At 34.6% G+C, this 25009-nt stretch overlaps 2 protein-coding genes and 1 long non-coding RNA gene across 3 annotated transcripts; 2 read left to right on the forward strand and 1 right to left on the reverse strand.

Annotated features, from left to right (window-relative positions):
• Positions 1-1071: 1071 nt before the first annotated feature.
• On the forward strand, positions 1072-1902 carry LOC123663079. The gene has a single exon (XM_045597818.1). The coding sequence runs from the start codon at positions 1072-1074 to the stop codon at positions 1900-1902; it is 831 nt and encodes a 276-aa protein (XP_045453774.1).
• A 3106-nt stretch (positions 1903-5008) lies between these two features.
• On the reverse strand, positions 5009-7625 carry LOC123662845 (protein ALP1-like). The gene has a single exon (XM_045597637.1). It carries the CDS (start codon positions 6357-6359, stop codon positions 5520-5522), a length of 840 nt encoding a protein of 279 aa, XP_045453593.1. The 5' UTR covers positions 6360-7625; the 3' UTR covers positions 5009-5519.
• A 6820-nt stretch (positions 7626-14445) lies between these two features.
• Positions 14446-14822, forward strand: LOC123662898. The gene is made up of 2 exons (XR_006744564.1): positions 14446-14639; positions 14768-14822. It is a non-coding gene; the product is annotated as an uncharacterized LOC123662898 (long non-coding RNA).
• The last annotated feature ends 10187 nt before the right edge of the window (positions 14823-25009 follow it).

Genomic DNA, 25009 nt, shown 5'->3' on the forward strand with positions numbered 1-25009 from the left:
TGTCATTGAGAGTAATTTGGATCTTCGACTGTTCATTTTCCTACAAATGGATGTCATATTGCAAGTTAAAATATTAATAGACTCTAACGGTACACAATTTCCTGTAGTAATGTTTTTTAACTTTCCGTGAATCAGAAAACGTTTATAGGCTGACATAAATTGTAACGCAGTAGGGTTATTATTAAATCCACCTTTGGACCTTATGGCACTAAAAAAAACTCCAGATGATCTTGGCTCATTTTATATGTGGATAAATACCTAAGCAACGCATTCTCAATTTTTATAAGCTCATTATAAATAATTTTTATTGATTTAACACAAATCAAAAACCAATAAAGCCTGTTTTTCTTTGCGAGGTTATCACAGTTTGGCCTTGTGGAAACTTGAGTGATTTTATGTATTTTTCAAAATCTCTTAATTTTGAGTTTATAATAGCAAAATTTTGCAGTGATATTGGTTTTTTAAAGCCACAGGCGCTCAATCTGCGACTGTTCAAAATATCAAATACATCGTTAAAATACTTAATAAATTCGATGGTTGCACCAGACTCCGAAAATTCGTCTATATGAAGATCTTCTTTGCAATATTCTAGCGCCACAGCGACTGATCTGCTAAGCGTTTGTGCTGTGAGACGGACGTTCATGATCTGTTTTTTGAAATGTATATGTCCACTTGTTATTTTATTGGCCAAACGCAATCCTTCATAAACTTGGTAATGATTTAATTTTTCAAGAAAGTTCCAGGAGATTAATTTATTATCGGCATTGATAATTTCTTTTTTGTCGGCAAGTGTATTTTTTACTAGCTTTAGCATATGGCACGTGTGCCGTGTGCACATACCTATTTAAGTAACGTTCTAATTTATGTTCAAATTTGGTAACAGTATTTTGTAATAGGATAAGTGTTTATATTGTAAGATCTCTGTATCTTCAGTCATTCTGTAGAACGCATAATAAAAAGACGTGAAATTGGATTAGTGGTTTGTTCTGGCACCTTACTTAATATTAAATAAATAAGTAATACCTCAAAGCAAAGGTATATTTGGTGACCCCGACACAAGAACCTTCAATTATGACTAGCTCCAACAGTTCAGGATCAGGAGCAGCAATGCAAAATGACTCCTCCGGTTTAGCGTCGATAACAGTTTCGTCGAGGATTCCGGAGTTCTGGTGCGATAAACCCAGATTGTGGTTTGTACAAACTGATGCAATCCTTGGACCTCAGAAGCTGAGCGATGAATCGAAATACAACTTGGTTGTCGCCAAATTAGGCAAGGAGGTGATTCAACAAGTAAGTGATATCTTATTAAAGCCGCCCGAGACTAAAAAATTTGAAGCGCTAAAATCACGCTTATTACAAGTTTACGAAGAGTCTGAAATTCGCCAATTTCAAAAATTACTAAGCGAAATGGAATTGGGAGATCAAAAACCGTCTCAATTACTGCGTAAAATGAAGGATTTAGCAAGAGATAAAATTCCCGATGAAACCCTGTCCATTATGTGGCAAGGACACCTCCCTGCTTCAGTACGAGCTGTTTTAGCGGTTACAGATGTAAAGAATTTAGAAAATTTGGCCGCGATCGCTGACAAGGTAATGGAGACGTCAAGGTCACAACAAATTTCGGAAATAAGGGCCAACACTTCGAGTTCTAATGATACAGCTTTAATTTTGGCCGAAATAGCTAAATTAAATCTGCGAATTAATGATTTGGAATCAAAAAAATCTACATTTAGAAATCACATTCGTCGCGCACGCTCTCGGTCTACATCGCGACAGCGTAATATGAGACGGCGTGCGCCCGATAGTGCTGATTGGCTTTGTTCGTATCATTATCGCTATCGGAATAGAGCAAAGAAATGTATAGAGCCGTGTGCTTGGAATAAGAATAATCAGGGAAACTAAGTATGGTGCAATCGGAGGCGGAGATTAGCACCATTACGACTTCTAAACGCCTATGTGTTATGGACAAAAACAGTGGTTTTAATTTTTTAGTGGACACTGGTGCGAATATTTCAGTTATTCCAGCGACTAAGAAACCTTATTGTAGTTACAAGTGTAGTGAGTACAGACTTTATGCAGCTAACGGGACAGAAATAAAAACCTATGGTGTAAAAACTCTTATTTTAGATTTAAATTTACGGCGACCTTACCGTTGGTCTTTTATTATAGCAGATGTGAATCAACCAATTTTAGGTGCAGACTTTTTAAGCCACCATAAATTAGTAGTAGACGTATATCGGAAGAAACTAATAGACGAAGTGACGAATTTATCTGTTATAACGTCGGTGAAATTAGATGGTCAAGGAACAATAACAACAATAAACTCAAACCATCCGTACAGTGACCTATTAGCGTTATATCCCGATATCACTAAGCCAATGTGTTTTAAGGATACTCCACGCCACTCTGTAGTCCATTATATAGAAACAAACGGGCCGCCTGTTAGCGCGCGCCCGCGTCCTTTACCACCGGATAAATTTGAAAAAGTAAAGGCTGAATTCCAAAGGATGCAAGATATGGGAATATGTAGACCAAGCAAGAGCAGCTGGTCTTCTCCACTTCATGTAGTAGTCAAGAAAAATGGAGAATTGAGACCGTGCGGAGACTATCGGCGTTTAAACTATATCACTAAGCCGGATAGATATCCGATACCTCATATACAGCATTGTTCATACTTATTAGCTAATAAAAAAATATACACTAGATTAGACTTGCAAAGAGCTTATCACAATATCGGTATAGCGGAGCAGGATATAGAAAAAACTGCGATAACAACGCCATTTGGTTTATATGAGTTTCCAAGAATGACGTTTGGCCTTAGAAATGCAACTCAGACCTTTCAAAGATTTTTAAACAATGAAGTTTTTCAAAATCTCAATTTTTTATTCTCGTACATCGATGACGTCATCATAGCGTCATCTTCAGAAATCGAACATCAAGAACATTTAAAAATTGTATTTGAGAGATTAAATAAATTCGGCTTAACTATCAATTTAGCGAAATGCGAGTTTGGGAAAACTGAATTAGACTTCTTAGGGTTTCACATTTCTGAAAAAGGACTAGGCCCCCTAGAAGATCGCGTTAAAGCATTGAGTGAGTTCCCAAGGCCACAAACAATTGATGAGTTAAGACGTTTTTTAGGAATGATAAATTTTTATAGACGTCTTCTCCCAGGTGCTGCAGGTGATCAAGCGAAATTAAACATATATTTGAGAAATACTAAAAAAAGAGACAAAAGCCTTATTCAATGGACTCCAGAGACAAAAGAAGCCTTTGAACAGTGTAAGCAGAGTTTAAAAAATGCAGTTACATTATCATTTCCTATCGCTGGTGCTCCTATCTCTATCATGACGGACTGTTCTAACACGTGTGCTGGAGCTGTACTTCAACAAAAGGAAGGTACTTCATGGAAACCTCTAGGTTTTTTTTCCAATAAGCTTAGTGAGGCTCAACAGCGCTATAGTACATTTGATCGAGAATTATTAGCTATATATATGGCAATAAAGTATTTCCGATACTTAATTGAAGGACGACCTGTTATTATTTACACTGATCATAAACCGTTAGTGCAAGCATTTAAGAAAAATTCTTTTGGTAATAACGATACCCCTAGGAGATTGAGACATTTAGACTATGTGATGCAATTTTGTACAAAAATTGAGCACATTAAGGGTTCAGAAAATACAGTAGCAGATGCCTTATCTCGAATAGCTACCATCGATTTCTCGTCCACAATCAATTATGAAGACCTAGCTAAGTCACAGAGTAATGACACAGAGCTATTAGATCTATTAAAATCTAAAACGCTAAATATTAAAAAAGTGAAAATCCCGAACTGTAATGCATATATCTATTGTGAAACATCGCATGGAAAGGTACGTCCATATTTGCCGTTGGAATTCCGCGCATCGGCTTACAACGCCATACACGGAGTTAGTCATCCCGGCATTCGAACCACGAGAAACATGATGCGAGAAAGATACTTTTGGAAGTCAATGAACAAACATATTGCATCATGGACCAGATCATGTTTGGAATGTCAAAGGTCCAAAGTTCAAAGACACAATGTTTCGCCGTTTAAGTCCTTTCAAAAAAGTGATCGATTTGAACATATTCACATAGACATCGTGGGTCCTCTTAAATACTGCAATGGATATCGGTACTTATTAACAATGTTAGATAGAAGCACTGGTTGGCCCGAAGCTTATCCTTTAAAAGATATAACAGCAGAAAGTGTAGCTGAAACCGTATATTATGGCTGGATTGCTAGATTTGGTTGTCCATTGAGAATAATGACAGATCAAGGACGTCAATTTGAGTCTAATTTATTTAACCAACTAGCGAGAAGAATGGGAATAACCAGAATTAGAACAACAGCATACCATCCACAGGCAAATGGTGCAGTTGAAAGGTGGCATCGTTCACTCAAAACTTCTCTTATGTGTAGAGGTAATACAGAGAATTGGGTCAAAGAGTTACCTAGCGTATTACTGGGGTTAAGAGCAAGTTACAGAGATGACACCCAGATAAGCGCAGCCGAGTTGGTGTACGGTGAAACTATAAGACTTCCTGGTGATTTCTTTGAGTTAAAAAAACCAGAAATCTCAAGTGAAGAATCATTCTTAGCGTTCCTGCACACGATGCCGTCACCGCGCCGTCGCCGCGCCGACGCCGCGCAATTACACTGTAGATACGAGTCGCGCGAAGCCCGCCACCGCGTCGCCGCCGCGCCGCCACCGCGCGCGTTCCCCTCCCTCCTTGTTTGTTTGATTCATTCCATTACCGGCCGCGTCGTGCACGTGCGTGAACTTGTTAATTAATTACCATGGATAGTTTTGATTACGAAACGTTTATAAGTTTAGTGGAGGACAGAGAAGTGTTATGGGACAAAACTTTGGAAATATATAAAGACAAGCGTAAAAGTTTAAAAGCTTGGTTTGAGATCTGCCATATAATGAATGAGAACTTTGCAGACCTACCCGATACGGAGAAAAATAAATACGGTAAGTATCTTTTTACAAAATTTTATTTATTCTTGTTAATGTATTTCTATCTAGTGAGGCCAAACGAAAAAATATATAAGTAGCTGACTTAAAGGAAGTTTGGGACAAGACACGATCAGTATGTTTTTTATTTAAATCGTAATGCAACAGTGTATTATATAGTGTGTGGATAGTATATCTCGTAAGCAATTTCGTGTGGTAGGTACCTACATTAAACAAGCAATCACTTGCTACTAGTAGTTAGTGATGGGACTCGAGCCGTGTTTCACTCGAGTTACTCGAGTAGTTTTGTTTTTACTCCCACTCGAGTCATATTTTTGATGACTCGGATTACGTGTGACTCGAATGATTCACTCGAAAAAAAAAATACTCGAGTCTCATCTTTACTCGAGTGACACTCGAGTAAATCGGTTTTCACTGGCGAGTGACTTGAGTGAAAAAAAGTCACTCGAGTCCCATCACTACTAGTAGTAGCTTGAGTATTCCCGCTAGATAGAAACATGTTTCGCATACATATTAACAATAATTATTTTGCCATGGTACACTGCCATATTCAGAATTAAAATACTCCTTATATTTGTCACGTATTTCATTAGCTGTTGTAGGAACCATTTCTGTTGAATCAAATGGCAAAAACTCCTCTAATTCACACCCGCTTAGAGATTCTTGGACCCCTTTTACGCCCTCCTCTTTGTGTATAAAATTTTGCAGTAAACAACAAGCTTTCACAACATCAACAGCCAAATCCAATGACACATTTAAAGGTCGATGAAAAATTCGCCACTTATTGGCCAGTATCCCAAAGGTGCATTCTACATATCGTCTCGCTCTTGTTAACCGATAATTAAAAACGGATTTTTCTGCATCAAGCATTTGACTATTATATGGGCGCAGTAAATTCTGATGTAATGCAAATGCTTCATCACCTACGAATACATATGGCAAGGCAATGTTGGTATTAGGTAAGGAAGTAGGTCCTGGCAAGTTCAAAGTATTGTTAATCATGTTGTGCCAGAAAGCTGTGTCTTTAAAAACACCTGAATCACAATCCTTTCCATAAGCACCGACACTGATATAAATAAAGTTGTAGTCACTATCGGCGACTGCCATTAATAGAATCGAGAAGTAATGTTTGTAGTTCAAAAACATCGATCCACTTTTATTTGGTTTTATTACTCTGATGTGCTTTCCATCTACAGCACCGACACAATGAGGGAAATTAGCAGACACTTCAAATTTATTTGCTATTTCTAGCCAATCGTTTATACATGGCATTTTCATATATTTTGGGTAAAGTTCAGACCATATTAGAGAACACACTTCTCGTATGATTACGCTTAAAGTTGATTTTCCCATTCTAAAACGATATTCAAGATCGGCTAATGAAGTTCCGGTTGCTAAATACCTGCAATCGAAAAAAACATTACAATAATAAAATGGATTATTAATATTAATTATTTCAGGTAAACTAATATCTCAGAAATGGAAGAATATAAGGGATGCGTGGATGAAATGCGACAAAAAGATACGTGAATCGAAATCTGGATCAGGTGCAAAACCAGTACATAAATATCAATATTATGATAATTTACAATTTTTGAAAAAAATTACCCCACAGCCAACCCAATCTGGATCAAACATGCCGGAAGAAAACAAATCTGAAGTTACTAATGTCAACAAAAGAAAGAAAAACGAAGAATTAAATCCTGTAGATAAGAAAATGATTAAGTTTATGGAAACGTTAGAAAAAGATGACGATAGTAGAATGATGTCTTTTTTTAAAGGTATAGCTCCTACCGTGGAACGCTTCAAAGACGAAGATATTGTTGAATTCCAGTACCAAGTATTGAATATTATAAGAAATATCCAATATAAAAATAGTTATAGCGCTCCACATCATTCACGCACAGCAGGCGCAATGGACACCCCGGCACACTACGGTTACAATACTAATGCTGGACCCAGTACGAGAGTTCAATCACAGGCTTCGAATTATAGCATTGAAAACGATTCATTACAAAGCATTCCAAGTCCATCTACTTCAAGCTTGATTGATTTTGATTTTTCTACATTACATCAGAATAATTAAATATATATTATATTTATTTTATTTACCTCAATGTAACAACCAATCTCTCCTTAGCAGATATACTTGCTCGCATATTTGTATTTGTGTGTTGCAGTTTATTCTTAAATAAATCTAATAATTTATCAAATGTCTTGTAATTCATTCGAAAATAATCACAAAATTTGGCCTCGTCTTTTCGGAGATCTTCGTAAAGTGTATGAAATTCACCAAATTGCTCCCGTGCCGACAGCATAGGATGAACCCACAACTTTCTAACTCGACGTTCTTTTTGCCATTTTCTATACATATAGTAGGCAAGCACAAATTTCTTTTTTTTCATTATATAAGACATGTTTGCGTCACGTGCGATCTCGCGGCGTGCACGTTCGTACGCGGCCGGTAATGGAATGAATCAAACAAACAAGGAGTTAGGGGAACGCGCGCGGTGGCGGCGCGGCGGCGACGCGGTGGCGGGCTTCGCGCGACTCGTATCTACAGTGTAATTGCGCGGCGTCGGCGCGGCGACGGCGCGGTGACGGCATCGTGTGCAGGAACGCTTACAAGCACTTAGACAGAAAATAAGAGATATATCATCAGTACCTAGACGCCAATTACGTCAAAAAGAAATTTTCGTTCACCCGGAGCTTGAAAAATGTTCTCATGTGTTTGTTCGTTGCGACCGAATATCAAGTTCACTGACTCCACCGTATTCTGGCCCATATAAAATTTTGAGTCGAACAGATAAATATTTTAAAATTCAAGAGGGAGATACGCAGAAAAATATTAGTATAGACAGACTCAAACCTGCATTCATGTTATATTTCGATGACAATGCAAGATCGCCCATTATGGAACGGTGTAATATAAACAAATCGCCTATAGTGACAAGATCAGGGCGCATCAGTAAGCCTACGGTAAGATTCACTCTGTAGACGCCTGTCATCAAATTTATTATATTGGCCGCATCTTTACATTTTAATACATTTATTTTTGAAATAATAATATCAAAATGGGTAAATCGGAAAGCAAACAAGAAAAAGAAGAAATCATTATTGCACAGACAGGTGCAGGAAACAGTGCAATGGCCTCAGAAACGGCCACGCACTATAGCACTAGGGTAGAGTTGTATTCTCTCGCAACTCTGACCGTGGTACTCTGTGTTATTGCCTTCATTTTATGGAAACGCTGTAAAACTCAGTTTGCAAGCTTTACGAGAAGGACACTACTGGACAATTCTATTGTTGTCATGAGACAATCAGAGCAACGACAGAACCAAGGATGCCAGCAAGTGATTGTTTAGTGAAAGTGCAATAAAATAGTAATGTGTTATCATGTCATATAGATATTTAATATAGCAGTTATGTGTACCCAATTGTAAGCGTAGTCTATATGTAATTATAATATTATTTGAAGTAATGAAATGTGCGTATCGTAATAATTATTTTTGTAATGGTTAAAATGATAGAGGTTAAAGTGTGTTATGATTTTTATATTATATCATATATGATTTGCATTATGTATTTAAACTATAAAAAAAAAAAAAAAAAAAAAAAAAAAGAATATTTTGCAACAAATCCTGTTTTTACGACACCTTTTCATTTTTATGTTTTCTTTTAATGTGTAATGTAATAGTAACCTGTTTTCTTTTTTTGAAGGGGGGTATACTGTGCCGTGTGCACATACCTATTTAAGTAACGTTCTAATTTATGTTCAAATTTGGTAACAGTATTTTGTAATAGGATAAGTGTTTATATTGTAAGATCTCTGTATCTTCAGTCATTCTGTAGAACGCATAATAAAAAGACGTGAAATTGGATTAGTGGTTTGTTCTGGCACCTTACTTAATATTAAATAAATAAGTAATACCTCAAAGCAAAGGTATAGCACGCATCTGGACATATCACGATATTGTGGCCATTAACGTTGATTTTAGGTTCGATGTGGTCAACTTTGTCAAACTTCGCACCTAAATTTTTCACCATAGCGAAGTTAGAGGGGCAGCCATCGAATGTAACCGATACTATTTGTAATCAACATTCATTTAATAAATGCACGCAATTCTGCAATAGACCGCTACGCTGCTCACCACTGACACTATTTGTAAGAAAATAACCTACAGGTATTTTCCAACTGTCGTTTAAACATGTCACCAAAAATACTAAAGCGTCTTTCGCTACTGGTATATTATTCGAGTCTAAATTTTGCCCAATATTTACGTATCCAACGGTTTCTTTGCCATTCCACTGAAGATGTTAGCGGATAGACATTTCATCTAGACTAATACAGCAAAATATTTTTTCAGTAGATTTACTAACTAATAGTTTTAGCGCATCAAAAGACTCGCTTGTAAACCCTGGTTCACAGTCAATGCAAGTGTACCATTTGTACAATGTCTTAGGGTGGGACAAGCAAGTGTCAAATTGTTTGCGTACAAACACATAAGCCTTAGGACTTATAAAGTGCAGACAAATCGCAAATTTTCTTAAAGATGCCGAATATTTTCTTGGGCGGTTTTCTTTATCTAAATATCTTCTAAAAAGATCCGCATTTTCGGTATCTATATTTGATAAAAAGTCAAGTTCCTCATAGCTTGCTAGCATCTTGCACTTTAATGCCGCTACAATATTTTCCAAACGAGCTGTTTTCTTTTGTAGCCTTCTTTTACTTTCACGCACAACACGTAGTTTTTTGAGCCGACCAGCTGACTTTTTTTTTCTTTTTCCAACATTTGTTCCAAATGTATTTCAGTATTGGGAGTTGGTACTTGTTGCAGAGGACAGTTATAAACGTTATCTACACTCGCGTGCAACTGAATCGACTCAAGCCCTATAAAAGTTCGATTTTTAGGAAAATGGCTTATCCGGTTTTCTTGTTTTTTTTTTTTTTTTTGTTTGAAAGCCTAATCTTTTCTCTTAAAAAATGCTATCCTAATAAGAAAAATCGGTTGAGTATTTATTGATAAAATTTAATTTGACAGAAATGCATAAAAAGATGAAGAAAAATGAAAACAACAACATAATGAATAAAAAAATTATTTTTGATAAAAGTAAAGAAAATTTAAATTTTCAATGCTTTGTATTGCCTCCCCTAGCTTTTATAACGGCTTGCATGCGATTTTTCATTGATTTTATCAATTTTATGATAAAATCTTGAGGTATCGTATTCCATTCTTCCTCTAGCGCAGTTTCGAGCTCGACGATGCTTGATGGAGCCGTATCTCTAGCTCGCACCCTCCGTTTAAACTCCTCCCATAAATACTCAATGCGATTCAGACCAGGATTGAGGGCTGGCCACATCATCGTCTCAATTTGCACCTCTTGAAGAAACTGGCGAATAACACTTACTGTATGGCACCGAGCATTATCATACATCAATAGAAAATCTTCTTCTATGTACCCTGCATAAGGAACAAAATGATCGAGGAGAATGATTTCCACGTACTTTTGAGCTGTTAGACCACCACTCCGACCACCACCAGGCACGAAAACAAGCTCGGTCTTCCCTTCATATGATATTCCAGCCCACGTCATGACTGCACCACCGCCATATGATACTGTTTCAGCGAAACAGCATTGCGAGAACCGTTCCCCTGGACGCCTGTATACTCGGTCTTATCTGTCGTACCCATGGAGACACATTCTGCTCTCGTCAGTGAACAGGATGGAGCTCCATTGCTCAATAGTCCAATTGAGCTTGCTTGCTTGCAAAGCTTCGAAATTTGGTTGTTGGACCACACTACCTCCATGTTTATAAACTCACGCAAAACACGTCCACACCTGTTGACTTTTGTTTATAAACTAGATGTTTCGTCTTGCTCTCCACTCGTAGTGGGGAGCACGGCAACACGTATCATAAACAATGTTTCATCACCTATGTTTATGAACTGTTTATAAACTGTTTACAGAGATGATGAAACATTGTTTATTAACAGTTTATAAATGTAGTCTATGATAAAATTAATATTGTCAAGTATAATAAATGTATCAACTGCTAGCAAACCATATTAAATAAATAAATAGATTGATTAAAAAAAGCAAGTTTAAGGGATATCGTAAAAAATATACACCAGCGTTAAGGAAATTTGCAGTCACTCTCCATTATTATGCTAACGCTGCCTACAAATATGTAAGGCAGGCATTCAATGGATCACTGCCACATCCTCGTGTGATTGGTAAATGGTATGAGAACAGTTCCGGTGATCAATAAACAAGCTCTGAATATCCTAAAAAAAATACAAAAATAGCAATCAGAGAATATTGTGTACACTAGTTGCTGACGAAATTGCTCTTCGGCACCAAACTACATAGAATGGAAGGAAGACCGAAGGCGAAGTTGCTACTTGAGCATATGTTTTTATATTAGTCTGTATGAATGAAAGTTGGAAAATTCCTGTGTCATATTTTCTCGTAAACGGATTGTCAGCTGAAACTCGGGCAAATTTATTAAAAACATGCTTGAGTGAATGTTATAATGTAGGAGTAGACATTGCTGCTATCACATTTGATGTGTGTGCAGCAAACATAAACGTAGCCAATTTATTAGGTTGTCATTTAAAGCATCCAGCATGTCTTTAAACTACATTTAAACATCCTGAATGTGATTTAGAGGTAGCAATCATGCTTGATGCTTGTCATATGATAAAATTAGTACGAAATTCGTTTGAAGCTAAAAGGCTAATTTTTGACGAGTGTGGGAGAGAGATCCATTGGCTGATTACTCATTTAGTCAAATTACAAAAAAAATGTAGGATTAAATTTTGAGAATAAAATTACTTCCCGCCATATTCATTTTAGAAATGAAATAATGAAAGTGAAATTAACAACACAAGTTATGAGCGTGAGTGTTGCAAATGCACTCAGACTACGTAATGAGATTGTGACGACTTTTCTTTTCGTCAGCCACGATAGATTTTATTACTATTTTTAACAATATATTCGATATATTAAATTCAAAATCATCAGATTTATATGGTTTAAAAAACCACTTTCGAAAGAAAACGCCGACGAAGTTATAGCATACCTCGAAAAAGTCAAGCATTATATACTAGGTCTAAATATATTTATTAAGTACAGACGTGATCTTCGCGGACGAATTACCATGAAAGTGATAAAGAAAAAATTTTCGAATCTAAAAACAAAACAGAGTTTTTAGGCTTTCTCACTTCTGCACTTTGGTTGAAGCGTAACGTTTGCAATATATTGCAACTTATAGGTTATCTCAAGATCACATCGAAATTTTATTGAGTGCTATCAGGCGCCATGAGGGTTATAATAATAATCCCAGTGCTATACAATTTAAGGGAATTTTCAAAAAATCCTTCAGCACTTGGAATTGAAGCTATTGTTCTTGGGTAATTGCATACCACTGGAAGACGTTCCTGTATTGACGTGCTCATCTGCAGTAGATATCATAAATTCTTCGCTAAGTAGGAAAGCTTTCGATTAAGATTGCAATGTACTCGAAGTTGAAAAAACTAATTGCGCTATAGATAAAAATATCAAAGTGCTGTCTACGATGTTGAATCGCGAAAGCGTCAAGAAAACAACTGAGCAGATAATCGGTTATATTTCAGGATGGGTATCAAAAAAAAATTAAAACTATTAAATGTGAAGCTTGTACTTAATGTCTGCTTTCTAACAATAAGTTGTGGTTTCACGAATTGATTTTTTTGAAAAATATGTTTTAAAAAAATATGGACTATGTTTTCGAAGCGAAGATGTGTTTAAGATTTGCATTAGATCAGAGACGATAATTAACTATAACATTAAAGAAAAGATTACTATAACATTAAAGAAGATGATGGGATTAAAATTAATTGATAAACCACGTGCTGAAAGGTTGACGTCGAGGTACACGGTTGCCCCGCGGATCTACGGTTTGAGGAAAACACATAAGAATACATGTAAATTGAGACCAGTAGTTAGCTGCATAAACTCACCCAGTTACAAGTTAGCACATTATTTGCATGAACAACTAGCTCCATTGGTAGATACATATCAGTTTAATGTTAGGAACTCGTTTGAATTTGTAGAATTTAGTAAATCCGTAAAATTAGAAAGTAATTATGTTTTGGTATCATTAGATGTAGTGTCATTATTCACCAATGTAAAACAGAAATTAATATTAGAAGTAGTTAATGAAACTTGGAATATTATCAAACAATTTGTCAAAATTCCTAAAGATATATTAATTGAATTGATTAATTTTTGTTATATGTCGAGTTACTTTGTGTTTGAAGGTCAGTATTATTTACAAATAGAAGGTAGTAGTATGGGTAATCCGGCTAGCCCCGTTATTGCAAATATAGTTATGAATTATGCAATTAGTAAAATCTTAGAATCATTACCATTTGAAGTTCCGTTTATTAAATTATATGTAGATGACACAGTGGCAGCGGTGCCTGAGAGTGAAGTTGATAATATTCTAAATTTATTTAACAGGTTTAATGAAGACATACAGTTTACTTTAGAAATAGAACAAAACAATCGCATCTCTTTCCTTGATATTTTGATAGAAAGAAGAGAAGGGTGTTTAATTACTGACTGGTTTATCAAACCGATAAGTTCTGGTAGAATGTTGAATTTCGAATCAAACCATCCACGTGCACAAAAGATAGGAATGATTACTGGGTTATTGGATAGAATGATTAAATTAAGTAATGAAGCACATTGGGAAAAAAATTATAAAATTATTAGTAACTTGTTGTTAAAAAATGGATATAATAAGTCTTTCATTAACGCGATTGTAGGAAAATTTAGACAGGAAGTAAGTAATCGTTTGAATAATAACATTAGAGTCGCAAACTCCTTCACATATTGTCGGTTTCCCTTTATTAGAGGACTGTCATATGAAATTAACAGATGTTTTATAGGCACAAATGTAAGATTAGCTTTCTATAATTTATTGAAGATAAATAGTGTTTATACTAAATTAAAAGATCCTTTAAAAAAAGAAGAACGTAGTGGGTTGGTATATAAAATTACTTGTGAGTGTAACCGTTGTTATATAGGACAAACTAAACAATTTCTTGTGTCGAGAGTCAAGCAACATGTGAATGATTGTAAAAATGTTAACGCCGCAAAAGATAATAAGACTGCTTTAGCATCCCATCATTTCGACCAACATCATAATTTTAATTTTGAAAATACAAGTATATTAGACAACGAAAGAAATTGGTTTAAAAGAAATATTAGTGAAATGTTTTTTATCAAAGTAAATAACACAGTGAATAAAAGAACAGACACAAATAATTTGAGCATCTTGTATAACGATATTTTAAAAAAGTATAAATCTGAAATATAATATAATTAAATGTATGGAATTTTCCTGAAAATAAGTAATAATTTTGAAAATTAATAATTTTGAATTGTAAGTGGTAATATTTGACATTTTGATAATTATTTGCATGTAACATCTGTGTTCAATCAGACATAACGAGGGGTTTTTTGACAGTTGTGACATCCATGTGGAGTGACGTGTTTTTCGGCCGTTAACAAAAAAATTAAAATTAAAAAACTAATTGGAGGATGTAATTTAATAATCAAAAATATGTATTGATGCGACTATATGTGAGTAAAAGCCTGTATTATAATGATTATAGTTCATAATCCGTATTTAGTACACTTGTAGTGGGTAGTTTGTTTCTTGTACAATGTAACGTGTTCGGCTGTGGCTTATGTATAATTTGTTGTTTTAGACATGAAAATACAAGAGGTTGGAGAACAAAATGTAAATTTAAAGAGCAATAACTACAAAATAGAAATATTAATGTAAATTTTAACTAGCCAATTTTAAATGACTTAATTTTAATGACAATTTGATAAGAAATTACTAATATTTTGTAAATCTTAACAATTTAAATAATGAATAATAAAAATTAATATATAAAATTGAAGAAAAATACATGTGGGTATAAATAATATAAATTAAAGGAACCAACATAGGAGGAAAAAATTATAAATTTAATTAACATATGTAAAGGTAATATAAAATGTTGGTTGTTGATCGTTATGTAGATATTGTCAGTCTTTGATGGTTATTTGTGTGTACATATATGATTGATGTTTTAGATGCAGTTCAATAGTCAAGTTCGGAGAATTTGATGCCTTGAAATTGTAAAATTAAAAACTTAATAACTTAAAAGTGTGCATATTGTTACCTAATAAATTCAAATGTTGTAGTTTAAATTTTCAAAATTTAGAGATTAAAGTTTAGAATATAACTTAAAAAATAGTATATAATGTTTGGAATTTAGAATCTTACTTAAAGAACTTTGACGGGGAGATGTCTTTTGACTACCGTATGTAAAGGTACTGAGGATTTGGTTTCTTTTTGTTTGTTTGTTGTTGTGGATTGGTTTATGTATACAGCTTTCTTCAATGATTTTATATTTTATAGATGCCTGATGATGGTCCAATAAAGGATCGAAACGTCGCATGAATTTGCAATTGGTGGTTTGATTGGCACCCTATGTCCACTTTCCTGCTAATCGTCAAAGAATATTTATAATAAATGGACACAACGATAGATAATTAAAGAAAAGGGTCACATTATACTTCCCGACCCCAATGACATTGAATTTATAAAAAATCGAATTTTAAAATCATTTATAAGTTGTAATAACTTATTTGCGTCTTTAAACTCACATTCTTTACAGCAACATCCAACGTCAAATCATAGGCTACACCTTATTCGCGCTGTTATTGAAAAGTTTATAAATGCTCGTATACATTTCGCATACAAAAGCAATCCAGTCAGAAAAACTGATTATAAAAGACAAAAAAGGAATAAAGTAAGTTTATTCGAAGGTATATAAATAGCAAATATGTTTTTTTTTATTTGTTAAAAAAAAGTATTTAAGTTAAAAGTATTTTCAAATTAATAAAATAAATTTGAAAAAGAAAAACATAGTTTTTTTTTTACCTAATCGAATATAAGATTGATTATTTATTAGTCTAATCTGAATTAAACTCGAGTGTACACTTTTGCCCAACCTCCTCTCAGGCAATGAGACTCGTCTGATTTTTTGATAAACTTCATACAAGTTATGAAAGAGTCTATAAATAGGCGATTAAAACCATATGAGGTTAGAACTCCTTGAATGATAGCAACAATTTTAAATCCCCATTTTAAAAAAAAATCGGTTAAGACGTAAAATGATTGTGAAAGGGCTATAGCTGGTGTCCAAAGAGAATACTCTAGTTATTTGGTAAGAAAATCCTCTATCTCTGCTAGCTCAGAAATAAATAATTCAAATTTAGAAGAAGAAATCACAGCAACTAAAAAGTCAATACTTGATAAGTTACTTTACTTTTTAAATGCTCCATAGAGATCAAATTCAACGGTTGATGCGATTGTTGATATCAGGCAGTACGTAGGAAAACCTATCATCCCAGAAACAGAATTTCCTATAGAATACTGGAATCACAGTGAGAATAACCTAAAAGAAATAGCCTTAAAATATCTATGTATATCTGCAACCTCAACTCGGGCAGAAAGAATATTATCACAAGCTGGTCTAATTATGACCGATCGTCGCAGTCGCCTTAGCAGCAAATATCTTAACGAACTATTATTTATAAATCAAAACTCATCTTTATTTGAATAATGTACGATTATATTTAATCAAACTAAAGTACACATTTAAATTAAACAAGTTTAATAATAAATAAATACTCTAGTAAGATATAATTAATAATATAGTTTTTTGTATTGATTTATTATAATGAATAATATATTTGAGTAGGTACCAGTTTAATTGATCAAAATAGGTTTTCTATCAAAAAGAAATTGATATCTGTACATACATAGTAAAACTGTATTTCTTAAATTATCAAGGACAAAGGAACAGAAGGATGATTATAAAGATTATTTTTCTTTAGTCGATTGTTTTGTTATGTGAATTTGTAATTTTTTAATTTTAATCAATACAACAACTGCTGCACATTTTTTAATTATATTTGAATTACAGTTTTAAAGCTAAACAATGTTTTATTTATGTTAATAAATCACAGAATATTAATCATTTCACTGACACTTTTTTTTACACCTCTAGTTCTGATTGTTGACTTCAATGTTTGAACAAGCGTATAATATCAGACATAATCTGTCTCCTTTTGATTAATGGTACGTTTAACAACTCTGGCGCAATTAACACACCATAAGCCTAAGCGCGCACTGGCGGCCTGGCCGCAGCGGACGGGCCGCGGAGCGAAATGTATGTACATCGTATCGTAGAGCACGCACTTGGCCGCGAGCGGCCAGCGGCCGCCGCGGCCAACGAGATCATTGCGGCGTACCTGTGGCCAGCCGGCCGCCGCGGCCATCGAGATTCGAAGAATTGTACGATCGTGCGCTAGTGTGCACGCACTGGTCGCCGCGGATAGATGTTTTACTGCTTACGGAGTGTTCAAATTATATCGTTATGGGCTATGGCTTGGGAACGACGCTTGCGGCTGGTCGCGACACTCACGGCCTGGTCGCAATACTGGCCGCTGTGGCCTGGCCGCCAGTGCGCGCTTAGCCTAACTCATTTGATTTTATTATATTAGCATCTATAACTTTATTGTTATATTCTGGCGTTTGGATGCTAGCACCGTCGACATTAAGTTTTTTAAGTGCGTCATCTTTTTGAGCACAATCTCAGCGCTGACTGTGTGGTCCCATATCATAAGATAATTGGGATTGTGTTTCAAATTCAGTATCAAATATGACAAGAGATCTCTTCTTAGCTAGAACAATAATTAAAAGTGGTCAAAGATATTCCATTTATTATTTTATTCCAATTACAAACAAAACTTTCAAGTGATAAGTCTGTAGCCTACTTAAATATGAATTATTAGTAATAAATTATATAATATTATATACATTTAAAACATATTATTTATCTTTTATGTATATTTATTATTTATTACATATCTTTAAATATCTTTTATATTTCTATATTTAATATAAAATTGTTATTAATTAATTATTTACAAACAGACACATCATACTCATCAATATTTTTATTATACGCATATTTGAAATAAAAAATATATCGATTGATCACGACGCGGCGCACGAGCGACCGGCTCGATGCCCCTCAGTCCGGATCCGCACTCCCACGCGAAGCCCGTGTCGCTTAAAACCTATTGCTTGTATTGTTAAATATCCTACAATGCTTCTAGCTTACGAACTGTATCATCTTATCAATAATTTTTCTCCTTCTGTGACTATGGTGTTTGTTTTCTTGTGCATATTATATACTGCTAATATTATTTGTTTATGTTATTAAAAACGTTTATTCAATAAAGACAGAAGATAGTGTTGAAATTGTGCTTTAATATTAACATCCCACTGTTAACACTATAAGTCTTACTAAATAATGAAAACTAAATCAAATTAAATTAAAAACCGGCCAATCTATAAAAACGGCAACAAAATCATGCCTCCTGTATGGGAAACCCCTTAAATATTTATTTTGTTTTAGTATATGTTTTTATAGCGGCAACAGAAATACACCATCTGTGAAAATTTAAACTGCCTAACTATCGCGGTTTATGAGATACAGCCTGGTGACAGACAGGCGGACGGATTGACGGACAACGGAGTCTTAGTAATCTGATTACGTTTGTATTTATTAGGTAATTAATAAAATCATACCGATATTAATTTAAACTTACCCATCATTATAATCAGCTTCCAGTATTGCTAGGAACAGTGCCACAACGTAAGGCATAGTGAGAGAAAATAATTGAACTCTACTTGCTAAATAAGCTATAATTAGGAAACGATACTATCGGTGGTTATTATACTATCGATGGTGTAATACTATCGATAGTTTGTAAAACTATCGATAATATTGATAGTTATTTTATTTTAAACAACGATCGATTTTATCGATAGTATCGAAGGTATTATTTAAAAAAATTGATACTGTGGATACTATTATAATGTAATAGTATCGATCCTATAGATACTATTACTTTTAATCAATAGTATTCGTTTATTTGTGATATCGATAGAATAGATACTATCGATAGCACTATCGATATTGTTACTAGTTTTCGAGGTCATCTATCGATAGCGAAAATATCGATAGTTAGGCAACTCTAACTGAAATTAGGGGTCTTAGGGGTCACAGTAGTTGAACTCGTTTTTGTAATAACATTTATTTTAGTCCATAATTTAATATTTTTTTTATTCATGAGAAATACTTTTTAAACGACATCATAAAAGGAGGAGGTTACTCAATTCGACTGTATATATATATATATATATATATACAGGGTGGGGATGACAATACGACAATAACTTTGACATCGTATATGTAATGATATTCTAAGCCCACATACAAAAAATCAATAAAATTCATCCAGTAGTTTAGTCAAAAAATATGATTTTTCATTTTTTAAAATTACTACGTGTTGTATAACATTAATAAACGGTCACCCGCAGGTTAACGACCCTTTGAGCGCGATCGGTACAAACATAATATTACGCGTACGCGTAATTTAAAAACGTGCAAAATTTTTATCTGTTTTGGTAGGTCAGTGTTGTGTTAAGACATATTAAAAACATTAGTTAAATAGTTTTAATATTCAGTATGAATCTAATAATTTTCTTTTTATAATTTTCGTTTTTTAAAAATTTATTGTTTCTTTTAATGCTTAAATTTTAAATTCTGAAAATCTAAATTCTGAATCTAACATAGTTTTTGCAAGTAGGTAATATCACGGGGAGCACACATGGCATATCAACAATATTTAATAAATTTAAGTATTTCATTGACTATATTTATTTCAAGATCAAAATATTCGCGAAACTTTTGCTCGAGCAGTTCAACAAATGCGATAAAGACAACAAATAACAATAACAACAATTATTAATAATATAATACCACGTTATTACATTAAAATATTAAATCTTGCAACAGCTGAAAAAAACAATCAACGTGGCACGTGTGTTGCAATGACCCTGAGAACGTCTAACGGTGTAAAGGACAACTGGCTGTGCCAGGGCTGCTAGAAAAGTTTGTCACACTCATACAAAATTTTCTGTGGTCATATTTTTTAACAAAAGAATTTGTTGGCTTAAAAGTCGTATCATTTTCGTTTCTTCTTATTAATTGCTAGGCTAATAATGTGCCCTTAAAGTTATCATTGGATAAACTGTTTCTAAGTTTTGTTCTGATTAAATTAACTTCGCTGAATTCTCGTTCACATTACAGATTGCACTGTAATGGGGAAAACATAACAAATTTAAAGCAAATTGAGCCAGTGTTTTATAATTTTCAAATTGTTTTTTATTTCAAAATGTATTTCTTTTTCAAGTTGCAATTATTACCACAAGATAAATTATAAGTTTCATTAGCAAGCAAACAAATACAGCCTTTATATGATTTTTCAAAGAGTCCTCATTCATATAAAAGTGGTAGGTTCATTCAAGTAAGGGAAATTAACGAAATTCAAGCTTGCCGGTGAATGATGTTTCTTTAATTATGAAATGCTTCCAGGTAATAGGAATATAAAAATCGTACATTTTGCGTATGATTTTAGTCTAGCGATCGTACACGAGTAAAAATTAAAAACAAAATCGTATCGATTAAAATCGTACATCTGTCAGCCCTGGTGCGTAGGCTAGCGTAAACAAAACATGTTATAACCTGTTTTTAGTTTTTCCCTGAGTTGCCGCGTACGCGACAAGCGGCCAGTGGTCTCTGTGCCGTTTATTTAGGTACTCATGTTTCTTGATGTCATACGCGTTGATTTGTCAATTTTCTACATATGCGCACGAGTTTTGTTCGTTTTAATTAATTATTGGATTATCTCGAAAGACTTGGAGTGATTGTGCGATATTTTAACGCTTTATTTTTATAGTGACAAGAACATTAACGTAGAATAAATGCCTAGTTTAATAGTTATTAGGTGAATTGTGCGAAATTAGGCGCTAGTGTTAATAGTAAGAATAGTTTTTATTTTATTTATAATGCCACGTTATAATTACACAGCTTCGGAGTACATGATTTTTGTTTACGGAGAATGCCACGGCAAGGCTAATTTAGCAATACAGAAGTACCGGGAGAGATATGGGAACATCCGTATTTGTCCAACCGATGGCCGCACTATTTCAAATGCTTTTCAGAGGATACGGGAAGATCAATGCTTAATCCCGCATTTTCTGTGAAGTTTTGTAACAAACGACTTGTACTCAACAGACGTAAATACAGTTGATGAGTTACAAAATAGAATTATTAGACCTTTTAATAAATTAAAAAATATGGCCACTAATGGCGACATCATGTCAAAATTAATGAATTAAATTATAAGAAGATAATTATTTTAGGTAGAATTTAAAAATTTAGTAACCTACTATGACCGACCAAACAAACCAACGTACCTAGTTAGTAGTAGTTCGTTTTGTCACCGCGCGTCATGACAGGTCAGTGAACCTATAGTCACACATGTTGTAGTATAATTTTATTATATTTTTCTTATTTAGTTTGTTTGAAAAAATCATTTTTTTGATTTTGACGTTAGAACTTTTTTGATGGTTTTGAAATACTCCTATAAACTAGTATTACCTTTTTTTTTTTTTTTTTTTTCTTTTTATGTGGGGAAAATCCATCATGGATACCCTCCAGCGCGGGGGCGCCAGAGGGTTATGTCAGACTCCTACTGACTAAAAACCACCACGTGTTAGCAGTCATCCGCCTGGGTGGGGCGAGAGGGGTCGCGCTAGCATTCGCCACCTCGCCTCAGCGGTAGGCCCGGACAAAGCTTCCGGGCCCCGGAATGATGGTGGGGTGGCCTCGCTCACAACAAGGCCACCCCCAGACGTATGGGGTCGTGTCGTCCGGCCGGCCGAAGTCCCCCGACTATCGGCCGCCGACCCCACTATTACGAGGGGGGGAGGAGGTGGGCAAACCGCCTTCTCCTTGCCCCCGTACGTCTGCGCCGGAGTGGGCCAGCAGAGGCGTCTTCCTCTCTGGCCCGAAACTAGTATTACCTGTGTTATCAATTTTTGTCGTATTGTCATCCCCACTCTGTATATATATATATATATATATATATATATATATATATATATATTTTAATGTATGTTCGGGGATAACTTTGTCGTTTATGAACCGATTTTGATTTTTTTTTTTGTTGGAAAGAAGATATTTTGGTGTGGAACCGTGATAAGGAAACCAGGATCTGATGATAAGATCCTAGAAAAATCGAGGGAAACTCGAAAATCCGCATAACTTTTTACTGCGTGAACCGTTTTTGATAATTTTTAATTTAATCGAAAGCCGATGTTTATCATGTGGTCACGTTTAAATTTCATCGAGATCTCAGTACAACTTTTGGAGTCTATCGCTTCAGCCTGTAATATCCCACTACTGGGCATAGGCCTCTTTCCCTATGTAGGAAAAGGACCAGAGCTTAATCCACCACGCTGCTCCAAATGCAGGTTGGCGGATATATTCCCTACTATGAGTAACGATTGCTATCAGGTCTACATGATAACAATCGGGACCGACGGTTTAACGTGCTCTCTGAGGCACGGTGGGGAGACCCACTAGGACTGCACAAAAACCCAGACCACGGCAAACACCTGTATGGCCAATACAAATGTTAGTCATGTGCGGGGATCGAACTCGCAACCGCCAGCGCAACAGGTACAATCCATGGCTGTGACCGCTACGCCAACGCAGCGTCACAGCCATGGAGCCATGGAAGATGGCCAACTTTTGGAGTAATCTTTGATAATTATTACTTGACTAAGTTTTTGTCTACCTACGTTGTATTACTTGTGGATATAATTGAAGTCGGGTTTTTTTCGTTTGCTTGCAAACATAATTTTATGTTGTATTTTTTGTTCTAGGACCTACTGGATGAGTTTAAATCAGACGTTAACCAAGATTCAATCTTTCATAGACCTACAAAACATAAGAAAAATTGAATAAACAGGTTTTTTTTTTTATAAAAAAAAAAAAATAATGTAAAAAAAAAAAAAAAAAAAAAAAATCATTACAGCAAGTATTAAATCTCAAAGTTGAATCGGCCGTGCGACTTATTTAATAACTCGATATATCAAACCAGTGCTTGGTGAAAATGAAAAAGAGGATTTTTGGGGATTACTTTGGTAGATATATTGAAAACTATTTATTACAAATTGATAGAAAGTTAAAAAAGACTTCTTTACATTCCAGTTTACAAGATTAGCCAAGATCACTTAGAACTTATATTTTCATCTATTAGGATGCAAGGTGGGTATAATGACAACCCAAATGAGTGCCGGTTAAAAGGTGCGTATAGAAAACTGCTTTGCTATCTTGAATTAAAATGCTTATCCACTGAGAACTGTGTCCCGTTAGAAGATATTGCCATTCTAAATTGTACAGCTATTACAATCATTACTTATTCTACCAAGATATCTTCATGAGATGAAGAACAAGAGTACCCAATAGACCAAGAATTAGTTTCACTAGACTTTCTCCGTAAAATAGAGATACGGCAGAACTCACAACACTCTGAATGTTGCGGAAAACGATGGTTTAAAAAAAGGTTATAAAAGCTGGTAGCACTGTAATTGCAAAAATATTAAAACGTGAAGTATCTCTATAGTTTACTGTCGAAAGAAGAACATGATTTCCATAAATTAATCCTTGCAAGAAATAAAGGTAGACTGAGTTTTCCCTCTCAAGATGTTTTTAACATATGCGCAATTTGCGAAGTCGTAATAAGAAAACTATCTATCCATGGAGAATATTTTAGTGAGAGAAAGCCAGCACACCTAAATTCGTATATATGTATACTAATTAGACGAAGCCAGTTGACAGTGGCTAAGTAATAATAAAGCTAAGTAATAAATAAAGTAATAGTGATGCGTTCAGTTCTCGTTCAATCAGATGAATGAACAATGAGTTTGAAAAGTTAATCATTTCAAATTAGAAAAGAATATTATTTCTATTTTACAATAAAATTGTATAAAAGTGCTCTGATATAAGTAGTATGTAACTACAATCAGTTTTTTGACGGCTTATTACAAAGCGCGGCGCGATGACTAGTGTCAACACCGATCAACGCCGCGCGCATCGGTCGTCATTTTGTTTGTAATTCGGCTTCTAACCTCTGGTCTGATAGCACAAATGTTTTTCTGCGCTCACGCTGTTTATTTATTGTTTTTGTTAAGTTTTTCGTTACGTTGTGTTTGTGGTAATTGTTGTGTTCATTTGTTGCTAAATTGTTTCGTACAAACGATATGGATACTCAACCAAGCACGTCAAGCCAAAGCTTGCCTCCAAGAAAGAAGAGACCTCGGAATGCTTTAAGCGTTACCGAAAAACTTATGATATAAAACGTCTACAAACACGTATTTGAAGAGAAAGCTGCTTCACTATTACTTATTGAGGCTCACGAAAACAAAGAATGTGTTTCGAAAACAGCTGACATTTTGAGAATCGGTGTGACCTGTGAGTTTACAGTGTGTTAAAAGGATACAAAGAAAATGAACAATTTAAGTCTCCCGAGAAACGTGGACCGAAACACAATTTCAAAAATAAATTAGACGATTTTACTTTTGCCGCTATAAGGCGAAAAGTATATCATTTATTTTTTTTTATGCAAATGAGTCACCCACCATTTTAAAGGTAACTTAAACTTTATTCCTTCTACTACACTGTATTCTGTGTACACCATAATATTCTTTGTAAAACCAAAGTATTAGATTGCGTAGACTTCCTTACTCATAAACTTTTTTTTATTACTTTACAGATTCTTAAGGTTGTCAATGAAGACCCAGACTTAACCAGTTTTTCTTGGAGTACATTAAGATATGTTATGAAACATTTAAATTTCAAATATGTCACAAAATTAAGACAAAACATTTTAATTGACAGACAGAACATTATTTTATGGCGCCAGCGATACCTTGGAAAAATTAGAGTGTCGAAGGGAAGGAAAATTAT

The sequence above is a fragment of the Melitaea cinxia genome, chromosome 19, assembly GCF_905220565.1.
Source record: "Melitaea cinxia chromosome 19, ilMelCinx1.1, whole genome shotgun sequence".
Classification (NCBI taxonomy): domain Eukaryota; kingdom Metazoa; phylum Arthropoda; class Insecta; order Lepidoptera; family Nymphalidae; genus Melitaea; species Melitaea cinxia.

Excerpts from the sequence above, each read along its gene's own strand:
- LOC123663079 (XM_045597818.1), top strand. The coding sequence starts at position 1,072 with ATGACTAGCTCCAACAGTTCAGGATCAGGAGCAGCAATGCAAAATGAC.
- LOC123662845 (XM_045597637.1), bottom strand. The coding sequence starts at position 6,359 with ATGGGAAAATCAACTTTAAGCGTAATCATACGAGAAGTGTGTTCTCTA.